Genomic DNA, 21,457 nt, shown 5'->3' with positions numbered 1-21,457 from the left:
AGGATGTTGATATTTAGTCAGTAGCATGCTGGGATCAAGGACTACTATGTTTGTTAAAGTGAATGACTTTGACTTATATTCAAGGTCACAGGGGTCAAATTTGTTTAAAATCTTTAATCGACCTCTTCTGAATAACCATGGGTCCCAGGATGTTGATACTTTGCAAGTTGCATCCTGAGATGAAAGGCTATAAAATTTGTTTAACATAATGACTTTGTTCGACTTTCAATCACAGGGGTGAAATGTTTAAAAAAAAATTACAGGTTCTTTTGAATGAATTTTAATCATAAATACTGATACTGGTATTTTATTTTGCCTGTAGCTTTATTTTAGATCACTTTTAAGGTTACAAGTGTGAGATTTATACCAGGTGAGCGATGCAGGCCCATTGGGCCTCTTGTTTTAATTGTCGTGGACAAAAGATATTTTGATAAAATTTTATTATATTTGGTTGTGGTTTCCTTGGACAGTTTGGAAAGTACTGTTGAAAATTCATTGAGAAATCATAAAAGTGCTGTTCCACATGGTAGGTTGAATAAGCAATTCATTGAGAAATCATAAAAGTGCTGTCCCACATGGTAGGTTGAATAAGCAGTTTTACTAGAGTGATTTTTTAAAATAAATTAGTATTTCTGTTCTGATATAGAATATAGAAGGATTATTTTCAGGACATGTGTAATACCAGGTGAAGCTTTTTTGACATGGAACCTAAGGGAAACATTGACAACTGTTCCAAATGTGTCCATTATGTATCAGTAATCCTTAAAACGAATTTGTAATTAAACATTTGTTATTTCAGAACCCACAATAAGATAGGAACTCTGAAGACGGAGTAATTAAAGATGGAGTAAGTATTTTCACAAAATTTACCAATTTCATTAGAGATATGGCAGACGAGCATTAAAGAGCAAATTAAAATGTGTTTAAGAAATCAAGTACATGCGAGAACGTGACTTTTGTTGCCCCATTACTTTGTAAAGGGGCTCATGTGGCTTTGGAAATGTTGTTTTAAGCATATATATGTTCTACTTTCTTAAAGACTAAAAAAACTCATTCATATGACCTTATTTCATTTTAGATGATAAATGTTGCATTGTCATTTGAATATGAGCTGAAAATTAAAAAACCAAACTTAACAAAAAATAATAGGGTTGGAGAGAATTTAAAGAAAATGCCAATGTATTTATTCCAGCCCCAAAATGGTCTTAAAGCCCTGAGCTCTAATGTAAAGACTTGACGACCAAAGAGTGAAGATTACGGTGATAAACAAGCAGACATTTATTGTAAATGATTTGATATGGTAGTAACTGCCAGTAATATGGGTTTATCCAATTACTTATATGTAATTAATATATATAATTATGTTAAGCATTAATTGAACTGCTTTTCAATGGAAGACTGTCATAGGCAATATGAATGCCGACTGATTACTAGGATTCTTAGGCAATTTTGCCTAGACATATTTACTTTCAGAGTCGCACTGTATTTTTAAGGAATATTGGGTCTGTTTGACTGACTGGGTAAGACTGGGTGGGGGGTGTTTGTGTTGTTGTTGAAGGTAGAGTTGACATTTAAGACAGACTAATAATCTAACAGAGGAAGACTGGACCTCTCAGGTACATAGGATCTCTAAGGCAGACTGTGAGGTGGGTTTGAGGCAAACTAGACCTCTAAGGTACATATGATCTCTTAGGCAGATGGTGAGGTAGTTTGAGGCAAACTAGACCTTTAAGGTACATAGGATCTCTAAGGTACATAGGATCTCTAAAGTGCATAGGATCTCTTAGGTACATAGGATCTCTAAGGTACATAGGATCTCTAAGGCAGACTGTGAGGTGGGTTTGAGGCAAACTAGACCTCTAAGGTACATAGGATCTCTAAGGCAGACTGTGAGGTGGGTTTGAGGCAAACTAGACCTCTAAGGTACATAGGATCTCTAAGGCAGACTGTGAGGTGGGTTTGAGGCAAACTAGACCTCTAAGGTACATAGGATCTCTAAGGCAGACTGTGAGGTGGGTTTGAGGCAAACTAGACCTCTAAGGTACATAGGATCTCTAAGGCAGACTGTGAGGTGGGTTTGAGGCAAACTAGACCTCTAAGGTACATAGGATCTCTAAGGCAGACTGTGAGGTGGGTTTGAGGCAAACTAGACCTCTAAGGTACATAGGATCTCTAAGGCAGATTGTGAGGTGGGTTTGAGGCAAACTAGACCTCTAAGGTACATAGGATCTCTAAGGCAGACTGTGAGGTGGGTTTGAGGCAAACTAGACCTCTAAGGTACATAGGATCTCTAAGGTACATAGGATCTCTAAGGTACATAGGACCTCTAAGGTACATAGGATCTCTAAGGCAAACTCTGAGGTGGGTTTGACGCAAACTAGACCTCTAAGGACGGTTCTAGTACATAAAGAGGCTTTAAGTTTAAGGCAGAGTGACTTTAAAGCAGACTTGGTTTGTAACTATGGTAAAGGCAGACTTGGTCTGTAACTATGGCAAAGGCAGACTTGGTCTGTAACTATGGTAAAGGCAGACTTGGTCTGTAACTATGGTAAAGGCAGACTTGGTCTGTAACTATGGTAAAGGCAGACTTGGTCTGTAACTATGGTAAAGGCAGACTTGGTCTGTAACTATGGTAAAGGCAGACTTGGTCTGTAACTATGGTAAAGGCAGACTTGGTCTGTAACTATGGTAAAGGCAGACTTGGTCTGTAACTATGGTAAAGGCAGACTTGGTCTCTAACTATGGTAAAGGCAGACTTGGTCTCTAATTATGGTAAAGGCAGACTTGGTCTGTAACTATGGTAAAGGCAGACTTGGTCTGTAACTATGGTAAAGGCAGACTTGGTCTGTAACTATGGTAAAGGCAGACTTGGTCTCTAACTATGGTAAAGGCCGACTTGGTCTCTAGCTATAGTAAAGGCAGACTTGGTCTCTAAGGTAGCATTGACCTCAAATGCAGTCTGCTGGTTATCAGAACCACCCTGGACCTTTCTTGCCAAAACAAACAGGGGCTCTAAAATGGACTGGACCTTTAAGGCAGGCAAGGCCTACCGGGGCTCCAGAATCATTGCCTTAACTGACAGGGCTCTAAAACAGACGGAACTTTTAAAGCAGACAAGGCCTATTGGGGCTCCAGAATCATTGCCTTAACAGACGGGGGCTTTAAAACAGACTGGACCTTTAAGGCAGACAAGGCCTACCGGGGCTCCAGAATCATTGCCTTAACAGACAGGGGCTTTAAAGCAGACATGGCCTATTGGGGCTCCAGAATCATTGCCTTAACAGACTGGACCTTTAAGGTAGACAAGGCCTATTGGGGCTCCAGAATCATTGCCTAACAGACAGGGGGTTTAAGGCAGACAAGGCCTATTGGGGCTCCAGAATCATTAAGTATGTTGTTTGATGTCACCTGATTTCCCTAGGTGTGAAAGGCAGTGTGAATTACTTACATGTACAATGATGTAGAATGTGGCCTATATCTAACACTGGGTGGCCATTCCAGGTAATAGCATGAAACATGTTCCCTGTTTTGTATGGTATGTTTGAGGTTTTATCCTCCATGACAGCTGAGGACCTATGTCGATCTGTAATTGGTGTATGTAAATTTACAGTGCAGTTGTTCGTAAGGTGTAAGTATTTGCATCTAAAAAACCATGTATACATGTCAACTAATTTTTTGCCATGTTGCCTAATTCCTTTCATTAATCTTGTATACATTTCTATTTATTTATTGCATACAGTACTTTCTTATTGTCAAACTAATCAAATTTGGGTTCATTTGTTGATGCCCCTGCCATGGTATGGGGAGAGGGGCGTATAGTGTAGGCCATGACATTCTGTCTGCTGTATATATATTGTACAGTCAGTGATTTTTTTAAGGTTGATTTAGGGTCTTATAAAGGCCCCTTTCCCCAGCTAATTTTTGCTGTTTTTTTCCCAAAATCAATGCAAAAAGTCCATTTATTTCCCAAAATTATGATTTTTGTGGGTGATATTTTCCCAAATCAACAGGCACAGGCCCCTTTGTAGTGGAAGTAGAAAAATCACCGACAGTTGCATATGCCACCTCTAGTATCAGGTACCTTCATTTGTGGTAAGATTTCCATGGACATTTCTAACAGAGGTTAACAAATGCACATTGTAGCTGTTAACATCTGTGTTAAGTGTCAATGTTATAAAACATGTATATATATATAACTCTTGCCATCATTTGGGGTTGGAGTTTTCCCTCAAAATTGAATGAGTTGCAAAAGACAAAATAAAATTAGTATTCAGTTTCTCAGGCACTACAGTATGCGTTTTTTTAATGTCTGCATAAGCAATTTTTATCGCCATAATATCTTAAAATAGACGCTGTGAAAAGTTCTTGAATTTTTCCCCAATGTTTTTTCATTTTACAATACATCATACTTTTCCAGATGTTGGTTTCATTTTCCGTTTTGAAAATTATGCAACATTTTGAAGGTACATATGGTTTTGCCTGAAAGAGAAAAAAGATGACAGGAAATCGGTACATGATGGAGAAAATCTGAGATGTTTCGGTACCAGGTAGTTTCAGAATATGATGGTACATTTTGTAAAGATAAAAAATTCTGAACACACAGTACACAAAAATCAAACAAAGATTAAACAACACCCATAGTGCTAAAAGTCAAAGAAACTATCAAAATGACTTTTGGGAATCACTAAAACAACCAGATACCAAAACGTCTGTTCCCCGGCGATGAGGGAGACGGATCTAGACTAAAATTAAACTTAATTGACGGAAACTAGTAGGAGACGGAATGCATTAAAACTCTTGTTTGATGAACAAAAGCAGAACTGGTTGCCTGACAAATATTCTGAGGAACATGGAAACAATAAAGAGTGGTGTGCAAGAAACTGATTACTTTACTAGAGAGGGCAGAATTGGGGTCTACTCCCCCTTATCGATGAAACATGAAACACAGAATACATTGTAAACTTGGAGTGTTGTTTGTCTCTTGAAGTACCGTACTTCAGTTATGGAGCATTTTCAGCAGCTTGCTTCCATTTTGGGACAATTGATTTATTTTATTTTGTTTTAATCTCCTTTTAACAGCAAAGGTCATTTAAGGATGTGCAAAGACTGACCTAAACAAACCCTGTTTGCTCAAAATGCACAAGTCGCAGGAAACAGAAACAAAAGGGACACAAAGTTTACAACACAAAAAATGCCACAAAATCCAGAAAGTGAAGAATGTAGTTGTGTGGAAGCATTTATAGTTTTTGAGAGAGAAAAAATTGATCATTAGGAATGTGATGTAACCATTTAAACAAACAAAAAAGATCATCCCTGCCTCATTGTTTTTTAAGATTTCGAAAATGAAATAAAATACCTGCCTGCCTGATCATTACTTTTTAGAAGAAACTTGGCATGAGAAATTAAGTAATTTTGTTTTTTTGCTTTAATTCATCATTGTATTTTTTAAACCTTGTACCTTGATCAGGTCTTCACAATTGTGATATTACAGTAATAGCTACCACAATGACTTAATTTCTGTGCTGAGCTTTTTTTTATGTCTCGTTAGGAAATATTGGTGCAGGGTACATATATATAGGGTTACCTTTGTCTATGTGACTGTCCACATGTCAGTCCGGTGAAGTATTTGCATTTATGTCAGTTATGGACTTAGTAGTAAAGTTAGTATCATGCATCTGTGCATGCTTATGCGCCAATATTACTAAAACATATTGCACAATATTTTCATGACCTTGACCTCTGTGACCATGGTTAAGTTTTTGTGTCTATGGACCAAGTATTATAGCCAGATCCACGTAACTTCACACTTTCATAAATGCACCTTCATAAGTAGAACATGTTGCTTGACATTTTGTGACCTTGCTTTAGTTCATGAGATTGAGAGCTGGGTACCTGTGCCATTTTTAGTTTTACTGAGTGACCCCTGTGTAACCATCTTACACACACATTGTGCATCGTGTAACATTGAACGATCCAACAACTATAATTTGTGTTGTTGGGTAGTTCCGCTACAGAATAAACATCTTTGTTTTTACTGTGTGTAGTTCTAGGGACATTTCAATAGAGATGATAAAAATCCTTGTTACTATCAGTGTAGGATGTCATTGGGCCTTGCTTTAAAGAATACACCTTACTGTTACTATGTCCCCTAGAACTAATGAAGAAAAGATTTTATGATTGGGGGGGGGGGGGCACCAAATACGTCTGGTAACTTTGTTAACAGTAAAAGTTTGTCTGTTCTATTTTCTCAACTTTTTATAAATAGGTTCCTTAAGGTCATTAGTTATATAGCTGAGAACAAGATACTGAATTGCCATCTTAGATTTTGACAATTTAAATTTTCTGTCACTATTTCTCGATATGTAAGGTTTAGATCATTCTAAATATAGGTTCCGCTTGGTTCTTAGTTGTGCATGTTCAATTTTGGGACTGAATGCAACAACAAGATGGCTGCCTCTGCCTTGTGGCCATCCTGGCTTTAGACTGTTATAAGTTGTTCTTGGATGTTATCCAGAAAATACTGGAGGGATCTTTTTCAAATTTTACAAATAGATTCCTATGATTCTAATTGTGCATGTTCATTTTTAGGACAGATTGGAAGCACAAAATGACTAACATGTGGCCATCTTAGATTTTGATAGTTTAAGTTGGTTATCCCTTAACTACTTAGAAAGCAATGGATGGATCTTTAAAAAAAATATATATCTGAAGCAGGTTTTAGTTGGTCCTTTATAATAGATATATATAATCAGATGCATGACTGCCAGTACATACATAACTTATAAGTGTTATCGTTTCTCAATAACTACTTATGAGACCTTTATTAATTTCCACATCAATTTCCACAAGTTGATTCCGTTTGGTCTTTAATTGTGCATATACAGTTTCAAAAGTGAATGACAGAAGAAGAGTGATAGTCGTCTGTAGTGGCGTTTCGATTAAGCAACTATTGGTCAGTTAGGCCACTAAACTGATTAATCGACTACAGAATTCATGATCGATTTGTGCTGGAATAGTTGTGTGTAGATGTTATGGAGTTATCAGTAGAGTGATTTATGATGTCAAGGCTATTTCAACAAGAGCTCAGCAGCAGATGTCTCCTGATATTTATTTTCAGCTGCTATGTGGCATCTTCACCGACGTCTTTAACTTTCAAGCCTGCTCATTGCCACCTTATGACTAGAAATTAGATAGTTCTATTAGAGGCAATTAATGCTTATATGGTATGGTGTTTTATTTGCATAAGCGAATAATTATGGTAACCAATGAAGGATCATAAAATTTCACTTGATTAGACGTCACTAGTGATGGGCTGATGATCCATTATAATCGAAATTGATCGGTTTCACCTTTCTGATGCGGTTAATTGATTACAAATCACATTATCGATATAATTGGTTCTTCATTGAAATCAAAGTGTTAATGTTTTCAATGTAAAAAATGTATTGAAAGCCATATATTCTTATGCATTCATGACTTTTATTATATGATTGATAAAACTGCATAAAAATTGCTTGAACTCCATTCATTATAAAAGAACGAAACCTAATGTTTAGTTCCCAACTCAGTCTATTGATGTTAGGGTTGTGTTCTCTCACTTTATTTGGGAATTCTGTTATGAACTGATTATGCCATCGATCATCGATCGGTTTACTAATTCCGATTACAAACCGATTATCGATTATGATTTTAAACTGATTGCCCATCACTGCTAAATACACAGATGTATATCTTGTCTTATTTTGTAATGATCTACATACTGAATACAAACATCCTCATGATCACACATATCTGTCAATTAAATTGTAAAAAAGGAAAGTTGTGTAGCTATTTAGTAATCACAATGTATACACACATGTACATCTTTCTCTTTATACAGTAAACCTCCGGTCAGTTCGAAACACAAACACAAAACAAAATTATAACCGGTAAAAAAAAGAGTAGTTCAAACTATCCGAGTCGACATCGGCAAAAATCGCGACAAACAGTCAAGTCGTTGATACGGAACAACGACGGCCTATTGCGATATCTATTTGCAAATCTAGAGATGAATAATGATATATATATATCTTTCTTATATTTATATATTGATGATCAATTATTAAGTTCAATCGCAAAGCAGAGACAAATATGTAGGTCGCAAAGCAGTAGATGCTTAGGAGTTGAGTTTTGACGGTAGGTAAATTGTAATGTATCAGAATGCGGATTGAAACTGTAATTACGGATTAATAGTCGATCGACCACCTGGTCAAATATTTTTGTTTTGCCACATGTATAGGAAATATATCAATTAAGTAATAAATCAGGGATCGATGACCAGGTTGCGATTATATAATCAAATTATAATCACAGTAGTATAATGACAATACACGCGTCTGTCAGCGTTGTGATGTTAACATTCTCTGCGCTCCCTGTACTGTTAGGATATACATGGTCGGGACCTAAAAATGTTTAACTGGCACCTGCACATGGTTACAAGAAAGAAACTCAATCATCGGTGACATGTGGCCTATTTAGGTACAAATTGTCCGACATTAATGACAACAATGGTTGCGGTTCATGAGTACTACCCGTTATTCAGTAGTTAAACGCTGTCGATGCAAAAATAGATCAGTTTAAGCAAGTTTCGCGAGGCTGTTATTGCATCCCCTCGATCAATAATTACGTAATTTTAGTTCTCAAGTTGTGTGTTCAAACAATCGAAACGTGTGTAAGCAGGGAGCAAACTATCACGGCGAGAAAATTATTATTTTTATTATTCAAAAAGTGTGTTTGAACTATCCGCCTACTGACCAGAGGTTTACTGTAGCTATGTATTTATATAAACTCTGTATACATATACATATTTATTGTCTTTTGGATAGCTGTGTATATTTATTGAACACTATATAATTACATCATTCTACAAATCCTACAGAGTGATAATGGCTTATCATAAACAATGACTTTGACTACTTGTGAATGCCGTTTAAATTTGTGGTCTGGAGGTTCCACAACTTGTGTTCCTTGTATTTTGGAGCTTATTTTTTGCACTTTGCTGGAGCCTGTTTGTTCCAAAGTTAGAGAACTATTATTAATGAACTCGAGTTAGTTAATTGTAAACAACATTCACTCCCTGCCACACTTATCTGTAACTATCATTAAGTGCTGTTTTAACATTTTTAGCTGATCACCTGGTCCAAAAGACCGGTATCATGCATAAAAAGCAACCCCCCCCCCACCAAAAAGTATCTGGATACTATTAAAGCAGGAGGTACATTTTATGCATGACACCGGTGAGCTTGTGCCGTGGCACGGCATCTGTCGTCTATCTGTCAACTTTTCCTTTAAAATGCTACTTGTCCTAAACGGCTCAGTGGATTTTGACTAAATTTGGCCTGGAGCATCCTTGGGCAAAGCAGACTCAATTTTGTATTAATGGAGGGTGTGGCCCCAGTTGGGGCAGAGGATCAGGGGGACCATAGTAATAAATGTGTTGAATCCTTCTCCCTTTATTTGATTTGAGGGATTTCAAACTAAATTTGACTGGAGCATCTTAGGCAAAGGGGACTCAATTTTGTATAAACAAAGAGTGTAGCACCCCTGGGTACAGGGGAACTTAAGGTAAATCTTCAGAATCCTTCTCCTTTAGTTTGATTGGAGGGATTTTAACCATTTGGTCCAGAGTATCCATTAGCAAAGGAGACTCAATTTTGTGAATGAATGATGTAAATGTGCTTCCTTCTTGGTGCAGAGGGGCAGGGCCCAATAGGGGAACTTGAGTTTAATCTTCTAAAATTCTTCTCCTTCAGTTCGTTTGGAGGGATTTTAGCAAAAGTTTGTGTAGTGCATCTTTGGGCATAGAAGAGTTAATTTGTGTAAATGGATGGTGTGATACCCGGGAGAGAAAAAGGGACCTAATAATGGACTGGTGCTGCTGAGAAACAGAGCCAATATTTGGAAATAGTTGCGGTATTATGTTTAATGAGAATATTTTCCCATGGTTGCTTAATTATCCAGGTGAACGATACAGGGCCTCTTGTTCTGTTGAAGTTTTTTTGAAAGCTATAAATATGGCTTTCGTTTTACTTTGTATCTGAATTGTCAAGATGATGTTTACAATTGTATGTGAATCGATGGGGACAAATTTGATCCAAGCTTGGATGTATGTAATATTCTTAAGTGTCCATTAGCATTTCTAAATTTGTGTTTGATAAATAAATTTTGATATATTTTTTTCTTCTTGGGTTATTGTCACACATTCTCAGAAAGAATTCCTGATAACAGGAAACATTTACATTTTTACCTTGTAGGTTAGTTAGAAACAGAGCCAGGAAATTTCTAGGGCTCGAGGATGAGGAAGATCAGGAAGAACGTCGCCAGAGATGGCAGAACCGACGGGAACGTGTCTACCGAGGTGGCATTGCACCGGAGAAGCCAACCACTGAAGCTGATGGAAGGGGTGCACGGCGATGTCGACCACAGCCCCTCAAGAGGAAGGCGGCAGTGACAACCATAACCTGGAACAAAGCTAAGACCATTGTGGTAGGTACCCTGTTCTAATACGGGTAATAAATGTAGGCTGTATTTATGTCAACCAACCTTAACAGGACACTCTGTAATATTGTTACATGTCTATTTAGCTCCGACTGGATTGAAAAGTAGCAGAACAACTGTATGGTACCAACAATCTACGATGCAATAGTTCAACTTTGAGGGATTGATATATAGGTCACCTGACTCACTTAATGCTTTATCATTCATCTTTTGTTGTTTTTGTGTGTTCAAATCATATTTTCACCTTCTCTTTAAAAGCAGTCTATCAGATTTTGCTGGTTCATGATACCTTTTTGGTAATCAGAATTTAGACCAGCAATACACAAAATGACCTTAAATAAGGAGGTCACAATTTAGAATCAAGAAGGGACTAACCACCTATGCAACTTCAACGCAGGATCATAAGTGATCATAGAATGCAAAACTCTCAAAAACTGCCTCCTCTAAAATGAACTACACCCATTGTTTCATATAAATGATGCATAGAAGATGACGATCACAATTTTTATTACGAAATGGCTACCCTCAATTGGACTCCGAAGGAGTCATTCAGTACAAACCTTCAAATGAAATAATTACTGGTAGATTTAAATCCAATCTAATCAAAACCAGAGTGATTTGCATGTACATGTAGATTAATTTTTCAGGAAATCATTCTTTGTTTCAATAGATCCAAATTTGGGTACAGTTGCCTGCCCACTGAGGTTTTATTGACATGAAGAATAAGACTCAGCACGATGTGTATCATTCATGTTTTTGTTCAGATGACCGTTAAGGCCTGTGGGCCTCTTGTGATAAAAACACCTGAACATATTCACAGGAACCCACAGTTTCTCTGTACAAATGTACATCTGTACTGCATACTGTACCCACAGTTTCTCTGTACATTTGTACATCTGTACTGTATACTGTACACACAGTTTCTCTGTACATCTGTTCTGTGTACTGTATACTGTACACACAGTTTCACTGTACATCTGTACTCTGTACTGTAGACTGTACCCACAGTTTCTCTGTACATCTGGACTGTATACTGTAACCACAGTTTCTCTGTACATTTGTCCATCTGTACTGTATACTGTACACACAGTTTCACTGTACATCTGTACTCTGTACTGTAGACTGTACCCACAGTTTCTCTGTACATTTGTCCATCTGTACTGTATACTGTACACACAGTTTCTCTGTACATCTGTACTGTATACTGTAACCACAGTTTCTCTGTACATTTGTACATCTTTACTGTATACTGTATATATATTTCATTGTACCCACAATTTGTTCTCAATGTTATAAAAATACGAGTTTTAATTTCTCACACTGTTTCCAGGGAATATCTAGATCAAAGAAGGAGAAGAAACTTGGAGTGTTTGGACGAAGCTTTGCTCCTGTCTGCCTAGACAGATATGTGGACAAAAAACCAGAGTTTTCCAAGGTGAGTTATCTCTGATATACATACATATGGGCCTTGCTGTTGTACAGAATATATGAATCGTTGGTACACTTGTAATTTGTTTTGATACAGTTGGTTTGTTTACGACTTGTTTCAGTTTATCAATGAGAGATTTTACGATGAGTTACCGCCTAGCACTACTGACGACACGACTCACGCAGATCGCCCCTCCTTACCAAGGTTTGTACATGCATTAACCCTTTCATCCCTATGTAACTTAAATAAACTCTACCATTCATTGATCTGGATAAGTCCATTATGGTCTACAGTGGTGAAAGGATTAAAAACTTTCCAGTGCATCTTTTGTCAAAAATTACTGTATAAAGAAATCCAATAAGTTTTAAGAGTACTTAGTTTCAGTGTTTTCAATGTAAATATAACCAGGGTAAGCTTTCTTCTAATAATGGTGTGTTTCAAATGTCACAAACGGTGTTGGGGAATGCTTTCTTTATACAGTACAATACCTAGCAGACTAGCAATCCTTTTTGCAACCTGGGAAACATCAGGAGTGCCACGTTGTACAAGCCACAGTTATTATAAGATAGTAGACTAACAGTTAGGAAACATCAGGTTTATGAATACCTCCTCTGTATACCAGAATACCTAGCAGACTAGCAGCTCTATGGATACCTAGGAAGCACCAAGTTCTTTAACATTTAAAATCATTGAGATATATTTTGTGTCTTTGGTAGAGAAAACAATAAGTTAATCAGTAAAATGGGAGACTTTCATCCAAGTAAGGAGTGATGTGTTTTTGATTCAGAGTTGATATCAGTTGATTCATTGTTTAAACTGGTACTGCAAATCGCTTTTTCATTTTGATGTAAATTATTTAATGACATCAACGGGAGAGGCAGTTTTTATTGCTGCATTGTTTAATTATATTAGTACCACTGAAACATTATTTGTAATCTACGAATTGGTCAGCTTGTCTACCTCGGTGACTGGTTTTCAATTATAAATCAATCACTATCCACACTATCAGGCTTTACTTCAATAACAGATGTACACCAAGGAAGTCTGAATTCAGGTTGTACCTAAATGATGATTTAGCAGCTTACTGTATTGCTCGGTGTAATTTGCATGATTTTCAAAAACCTTTCATAAAAATTTGTTTTCAGTGACATGAGGTTTGATGACATGCCCATGGGAGATCTGTCCCCCAGCAAAAAAGAGAAGCCTGTCCCCCCAGGGCCCGGGATGAGCCGACTGTTTCGTGGAGTGGTCGAGACAGAGAAAGAGCGGCGACAGGCATTGGTCCTTAGCATGGAGGAGAACACCTGTGAAGCTCTGAGTGGAAATTGCTGTGGTGGTGATGAAAAAAATGATGAAACCAAAAGGTAGCGTAACATGATTTCACTATGGGTAGAACAGACAAATCACATATGAGCTTCTGGGTGGGTTTTTTTTACGAATTAATTTTATAAAAGGAATGAAGCATAATCAACTGTCATTAGAGTAAACCATGGCTATAGACTGTCTAGAAAGTAAGCCTTGTGGGTACCCCACATCGCTTTAAACCTCCAGCAACTACATTTGTTGCAGCTGATACAGATACAATGTATAAATATTATATACTGTGTCAGTCCCATGGAAGTGGAGGCCATGATGACAGTGTTTAACTCATTCACCCCTGAAATTTCAAAATGAACTAGTCCAACCTTTGAATTGGAAGAGTTCAAATGTGTCTTTAAGGGTGAATGAGTTAAGGCATCTGACTTCAGATCAGCACCAAATTGATCTTTAATTGTATTTCAAGTATTTTTTATTTAATATTGTTTCAGACAATTTTTGACGATAGAACTTTAAAGAATAAGTTTGAGAGCTGTATGTAGCCCTAACATTTAAAACTCAGCCGTGACTAACGTTGTTTGTTTATTACAGGCCATACTTTACCTGGTTCATCACGTTTATAAATCAGCCATGACTAACGTTGTTTGTTTATTACAGGCCATACTTTACCTGGTTCATCACGTTTATAAATCAGCCATGACTAACGTTGTTTGTTTATTACAGGCCATACTTTACCTGGTTCATCACGTTTATAAATCAGCCATGACTAACGTTGTTTGTTTATTACAGGCCATACTTTACCTGGTTCATCACGTTTATAAATCAGCCATGACTAACGTTGTTTGTTTATTACAGGCCATACTTTACCTGGTTCATCACGTTTATAAATCAGCCATGACTAACGTTGTTTGTTTATTACAGGCCATACTTTACCTGGTTCATCACGTTTATAAATCAGCCATGACTAACGTTGTTTGTTTATTACAGGCCATACTTTACCTGGTTCATCACGTTTATAAATCAGCCATGACTAACGTTGTTTGTTTATTACAGGCCATACTTTACCTGGTTCATCACGTTTATAAATCAGCCATGACTAACGTTGTTTGTTTATTACAGGCCATACTTTACCTGGTTCATCACGTTTATAAATCAGCCATGACTAACGTTGTTTGTTTATTACAGGCCATACTTTACCTGGTTCATCACGTTTATAAATCAGCCATGACTAACGTTGTTTGTTTATTACAGGCCATACTTTACCTGGTTCATCACGTTTATAAATCAGCCATGACTAACGTTGTTTGTTTATTACAGGCCATACTTTACCTGGTTCATCACGTTTATAAATCAGCCATGACTAACGTTGTTTGTTTATTACAGGCCATACTTTACCTGGTTCATCACGTTTATAAATCAGCCATGACTAACGTTGTTTGTTTATTACAGGCCATACTTTACCTGGTTCATCACGTTTATAAATCAGCCATGACTAACGTTGTTTGTTTATTACAGGCCATACTTTACCTGGTTCATCACGTTTATAAATCAGCCATGACTAACGTTGTTTGTTTATTACAGGCCATACTTTACCTGGTTCATCACGTTTATAAATCAGCCATGACTAACGTTGTTTGTTTATTACAGGCCATACTTTACCTGGTTCATCACGTTTATAAATCAGCCATGACTAACGTTGTTTGTTTATTACAGGCCATACTTTACCTGGTTCATCACGTTTATAAATCAGCCATGACTAACGTTGTTTGTTTATTACAGGCCATACTTTACCTGGTTCATCACGTTTATAAATCAGCCATGACTAACGTTGTTTGTTTATTACAGGCCATACTTTACCTGGTTCATCACGTTTATAAATCAGCCATGACTAACGTTGTTTGTTTATTACAGGCCATACTTTACCTGGTTCATCACGTTTATAAATCAGCCATGACTAACGTTGTTTGTTTATTACAGGCCATACTTTACCTGGTTCATCACGTTTATAAATCAGCCATGACTAACGTTGTTTGTTTATTACAGGCCATACTTTACCTGGTTCATCACGTTTATAAATCAGCCATGACTAACGTTGTTTGTTTATTACAGGCCATACTTTACCTGGTTCATCACGTTTATAAATCAGCCATGACTAACGTTGTTTGTTTATTACAGGCCATACTTTACCTGGTTCATCACGTTTATAAATCAGCCATGACTAACGTTGTTTGTTTATTACAGGCCATACTTTACCTGGTTCATCACGTTTATAAATCAGCCATGACTAACGTTGTTTGTTTATTACAGGCCATACTTTACCTGGTTCATCACGTTTATAAATCAGCCATGACTAACGTTGTTTGTTTATTACAGGCCATACTTTACCTGGTTCATCACGTTTATAAATCAGCCATGACTAACGTTGTTTGTTTATTACAGGCCATACTTTACCTGGTTCATCACGTTTATAAATCAGCCATGACTAACGTTGTTTGTTTATTACAGGCCATACTTTACCTGGTTCATCACGTTTATAAATCAGCCATGACTAACGTTGTTTGTTTATTACAGGCCATACTTTACCTGGTTCATCACGTTTATAAATCAGCCATGACTAACGTTGTTTGTTTATTACAGGCCATACTTTACCTGGTTCATCACGTTTATAAATCAGCCATGACTAACGTTGTTTGTTTATTACAGGCCATACTTTACCTGGTTCATCACGTTTATAAATCAGCCATGACTAACGTCGTTTGTTTATTACAGGCCATACTTTACTTGGTTCATCACGTTTATAAATCAGCCATGACTAACGTTGTTTGTTTATTACAGGCCATACTTTACCTGGTTCATCACGTTTACGCAGACAGTCATTATGATCACGGCCCTTGCTTTGTATGGTGTGTCTAACTTTGGAGCAGATGAGGTCACCATCGATGACTGGGTAAATTTTGCCAAACACATGATCACGGCTCTTTTCTGGTGCTGTGACATACTCCTGTTCTCAATAAGACTTAAGACATCTGAATTAAAGTCTGAAAATATAACTCAATGTAATTTCAGACTTGGTATATAGGTACATAATGAGTAGGTACTGTATCGGGCACAAACAGGAGAACAGTGCAACCTTTATTTGACCTTTGACCTTCACCTGAAGTTCCAAAACCTAGGTTTTCTTGGCTATGTTGTGCCCAAAGATCCTGTAGGGAGATTGTGTTGAGCATTGTATGTACGTTGTGGTCAAACAGTGTGTCACATATCAAAATAGGCTCACCACATTTATTCTTTATTATTTTATATAAAAAGCTTGGGTTGTGGTATCGTCTGAAAAGCCCCCAATTAGATTTCAATCTAGTTTTAAATTACACAAAAATAACATTGTTGACTTCATTATAGTGTGATTTTAGTGATTACTTTCTGTTTCTGTACCCAGGTGAGAAAGCCAAACATGGCCATTGAGTCTGTTCGGCGGTCAGAGTTTGGAAACATATGGCTGGGTCCGTCACAGGCTGACCTCATTCATCTGGGCGCCAAATACTCCCCTTGTATGAGGAAAGACCCCAACCTTGCCCATGTCATGGATCTGGATCGTGATGAGGAGCGAACCTCGGGTTGCTGTATCCGTGATGACAACACTGGTTGTGTTCAAACTGTCAAGTCACGCTGTAGTGTAAGTATAATGGTTTACCCCCCCCCCACACTTGTGTAGTTGTCTCAAGATCAGTTAAAAGAAAATATTTTTGTTACAGATCACAGTTGAGGTGGTTCCATGATTTGTCCGTAGTGATCATGTCTCCGAGGTATTTCTTCTGAATCTTTAGTAAACTATTGATACCATAATAAAAAGAATCTCTTCCATCTAATCTGATTATAACTTCGACGTTGTGTTTGCTATTTTCTGTTGGTGAGGTAATCCATCAGCACACACAGTGCAGGATATTTGTCATGAAAACATTTATCTTAGATCTTGTTAGAGGAATATAGTGTCTGGCCTAGGACAACTGGTGTGTTACAAAAAAAATATTATAGGAGGGAGGCTAGTACATTCTATATTTTCAAATTGGGACAAAACCCTTAGCAAGCCTTGGGTTTAACCCAATTTGAAAACCTTCAGGTGGAATTTCCCTATCCTACACCGCTGTGCACGAAAAAGTCTCATAGGGTTTATTTGTGCTCCTCCAGGTTAGTATTGCCTTGTCTACATTGCTCCTCTTATTACAGCGCATCTTGTCTACATTTGTGAAGTGGAACAGGACACACCCCAGTAAAGATGGCTTCACCTCGGGACCGGTGTGTGGACAAGATCCAGGGTAACACTAGATATCTAAATCATAAACTGTCAAATTTTAATATTGAAACACTTGCCTCTAAAAAAAACTTTATGGACCTGAAATAATCTGAAATCTGAAATTTCTAAATAAAAGTTGTCCTACTTACAGATTTTGTAAAAAAAAATGATGGCTTCAACCACTAGATATTAATGTATTGGTGCTAACGGCTACTTCTCATTGATTCTGTTAGGCACTCTAATCGTTGCCCTCTGAATAACATGCTATCATCTTAACTCATAGCATTCACCCCTGAAATTTCATAATGAACTATTCCAACCATTGAATTGGAAGAGTTCAAACGTGTCTTCAGGGGTGAATGAGTGAAACAAACAAGCATATGCTTTCTTACTGTATTGTCAGCTGCAACAGTACATAGCTTCCATGTGAATGGTTGGTAATATGTTTATAAGTTTGCAACGTATTTCATTAATAGCCAGCTAGATAGCTAGTGTACATGATAACATGTTGTTTATAAAGTTAGCCATTAGTATACATATAAAGTTATGCCAACTATCCCAAGGTTGATTTGTGAACCCGTAATAGCTTTGTAATGGGTGGCAAACCCTGGTCGGTGTACAAGAACATGTAGCTGTGGTTGATTTGCCTGAACTGCAGCTTTACATGTTCAGCTTTGCATTTCGCTTTCCTACATTAACGATATAATCATTGTTTTTCAGCTATTGCAAAAATCCACTGTCCAAAGCTCCTTTTGAGTGGAATAAAAATGACATGACACAATGGCCTGTAAGTTTGCTTTCTTGCATGACAATCTTATATGTTAAAGTGATATATATGAACATTTTTATTACTGTATGATGCAGGTTGAAGGTACTGAAGGTATGATTTTGCAGAAAAGTTAAGTAGCGTTCCTTTTATGCCCCTGCCATAAAATGGGGGGGCATGCAGTGTAGCCTATGTCCGTCCTGTCCCGTCACAATTCAATATAAATACTCTAGCAACTGAATTCTTTGACAAGTTTTTTATCAAACTTTTTACAAAGGTCAAGTATGAGAATACCTCTGACATCTCTGTGTTTTAGGGTTCCAAAGTCAAGGCTAAGGTCACTGTTGCTGTATATCGAAAAATCAAATATAACTGCTGCATATTGCTATTTATGGAATATTTTTCTATATATATTTCTCCATTTATCAACTTGAAGTATGATAATTCCTTGAATGCATACATATTACAGTGTGTCAAGATCAAAGTCGTTGTAACTATTTATAGATCATTATGAAACACTGAAACTAATTTCATATGGCGATGGGGGCCATTTTCTCCATTTGTTTTCAATTAAACATAAATTAAAACATTCTTAAAAAAAAAGGCTTATCTGTTGCCATGTGAAACCTTATTGGTTCTCCAAATATGAAATAATCAGGTTGACAACATGTATAGAAAAAATCTTAATGAAAATAGTCAGTGAGGTTAAATTGATGCTGTGGCAGTAATCCTATATATAGCTTGTTAAAGTTATAAGTGGTTGATGCTGTGGCAGTAATCCTTTATGTAGCTTGTTAATGTTACAAGTGATTGATGCTGTGGCAGTAATCCTATATATAGCTTGTTAGTGTTACATGTGATTGGTGCTGTGGCAGTAATCCTTTATGTAGCTTGTTAATGTTACAAGTGATTGATGCTGTGGCAGTAATTCTTTATATAGCTTGTTAATGTTACAAGTGATTGATGATGTGGCAGTAATCCTTTATATAGCTTGTTAGTGTTACAAGTGCTGCTGCTGATTTCACATGCTATTGCCTAAGCATGTTGTTGGGCAGCATATCTTTGCAGTAAAAAACTACAGGATGTTTAGTTTCCACCAGCACATGTATCATGTGTGTTGTGTCCTGGAGCTAGACACTTCTCTTTGTATTTGTTTCCACCTTAAAACCTGTACAAATGAGTATTAGCTTGTAAGAATGTACTAATAGTTGCTTTATGCCACAGAAATGTATTCTCTAGGTTTTTTTTCTCTCATATTAAATCAAATATAATTATGCTTGAAAAGTCTATTCTAACATACAATACCAACAATAAATGCTTCTTGCTAAATTCTTTGCTTACATTGTTTAAAACCATGATTTTTTTCAGGTTTGTGAAGAAACTAATGACCCAGGACATCTGGGTGCAGTTTCTGTTTCTCAGGAAGATCGACACATGTCATGTGACCTGTTAGGGCGCCCTTGTTGCCATGGTATCCAGGGCGAGTGTATGATCACATCCCGAGAACATTGTACCTTCCTGAAAGGTTTTTATCACGAGGAGGCCTTCCTGTGTGCTCAGGTGAGAAGGGAACCCTATATGTAAAAGTTAGTTTTGTATCAATATTAATGTCCGGTATTAATTATAGATGATTTGCAAAATATAGATTGTTAATTCTGTAAGGTCCTTTACCAATCTTTTTGTATTTATTGACTGCAGAAGGAGTTTAAATCTAAATGATTTTTTTTCCTGAGTTAACAGCAGAAGTGATCTACCATACATGTATAGAAACAAAGTTATAATGAATTGACTACAGAAAAATGTAAGAAAAGGAAGAAATTATCAAATTTACTGAAACAGCAAAATTAAGGCATGACTACAGAAAAAAGGAAGATAAAGGAAGAAACTATAAAATTTACCAAAGCAGTAAAACTAAGGCATGTTTTTTAACAGGTCAACTGTATGGCAGATGTGTGTGGTATGATTCCTTTTGTGTATGAGGACAGACCAGATCAGTTTGGCCGTGTCTTCTCTGCCTTCCTCCTCCATGCTGGGTAAGTGTTTCCAGTCTCCCTTCCCTCTGTCATGCTGTGTAAGTTTTTGTCCCTGTGCTTCTACTTACTCTCAGATTAGTCTTTCCTGTCGGTTCTTTTTAGCTCACCATGTCCGAACGACTTCTCCTTCTTAACCACTGATTGGAATTTAACAAAATTTGACTGGAAGCATCCCTAGGTAGTGGGGGATTCAAAATTGTACAAATGGTGGGGCTGACCCCCTAGGGGTTAAGGGGACAGGGCCAAAAGGGGGCAATTTGGCAATATTGCGTTAAGCGACTTCTTCTCTGGAACTAGTAGATGGATATCAGCCATATTTGACTTGAAGCATCCCTTGTTAGTGGGGATTCAAAATTGTTCAAATGGTCGGGCTGACCCCCAAGGGGGTGAGGGGCGGGGCCAATAGGGGCTAATTTGGCAATATTGCTTTAAGCGACTTCTTCTCTGGAACTAAGAGATGGATGTCAGCCATATTTGACTGGAAGCATCCCTAGGTAGTGGAGATTCAAAATTGCACAAATGGTGGGGCTGACCCCCCAGGAGGCTGAGGGCTATATTGCTATAAATTGATCAATTAAACGAGATTTATTGATGTTTGATTAAGATTCCACACTTGCATATATGGTACTGAGGGATTACGTGAGATGACACAGTCGTGCGAGTGGTCAGTCTTGAAAGCAACAATAGTAAGATGCAAAGTTTTGTTAATATATATTACCATTCATGCATAATAATTAATAAAACCCTGATTGGGTAGGGTACGTATACATACGTACAGGGTGGGCACGTAATCCCTCAGTACCATATATGCAAGTGTGGAATCTTAATCAAACATCAATAAATCTCGTTTAATTGATCAATTCCACACTTCCATATATGGTCACTGAGTGACCACGTGAGAGTTTTAGAGGCATATTACTATTGTTCCTTAATTATATAAATCTTACAATAACAATTTCGAAGAATAATTATCGAAAACCAACGCATTTATTTACATTATATACATTGTGCATGGTATTTAACATGTATTGTATCCTGTCAGTAAAATATAATGGTATTTTGATCACATCTAATAGCATATACGT

At 37.2% G+C, this 21,457-nt stretch overlaps 1 protein-coding gene across 1 annotated transcript in view; it reads left to right on the top strand.

Annotated features, from left to right (window-relative positions):
• The window catches only part of LOC110456043 (inactive rhomboid protein 2-like), a 44,061-nt gene that overhangs the window by 2,239 nt on the left and 20,365 nt on the right, over positions 1–21,457 (top strand). The window contains exons 2-12 of the mRNA XM_021506567.1: positions 800–847; positions 10,293–10,524; positions 11,867–11,971; positions 12,087–12,169; positions 13,111–13,329; positions 16,118–16,229; positions 16,719–16,955; positions 17,507–17,595; positions 18,294–18,360; positions 19,708–19,899; positions 20,272–20,372. Of these exons, the coding sequence (XP_021362242.1) occupies positions 843–847; positions 10,293–10,524; positions 11,867–11,971; positions 12,087–12,169; positions 13,111–13,329; positions 16,118–16,229; positions 16,719–16,955; positions 17,507–17,595; positions 18,294–18,360; positions 19,708–19,899; positions 20,272–20,372 (1,442 nt within the window). The 5' untranslated portion in view covers positions 800–842. The remainder of the gene's footprint in view (positions 1–799; positions 848–10,292; positions 10,525–11,866; positions 11,972–12,086; positions 12,170–13,110; positions 13,330–16,117; positions 16,230–16,718; positions 16,956–17,506; positions 17,596–18,293; positions 18,361–19,707; positions 19,900–20,271; positions 20,373–21,457) is intronic.

Source organism: Mizuhopecten yessoensis, unplaced genomic scaffold (genome assembly GCF_002113885.1).
Source record: "Mizuhopecten yessoensis strain PY_sf001 unplaced genomic scaffold, ASM211388v2 scaffold8479, whole genome shotgun sequence".
Lineage (NCBI taxonomy): Eukaryota > Metazoa > Mollusca > Bivalvia > Pectinida > Pectinidae > Mizuhopecten > Mizuhopecten yessoensis.
The sequence above is the reverse complement of the archived record's forward strand: the minus strand, read 5'-3'. Positions and strand labels throughout refer to the sequence as shown.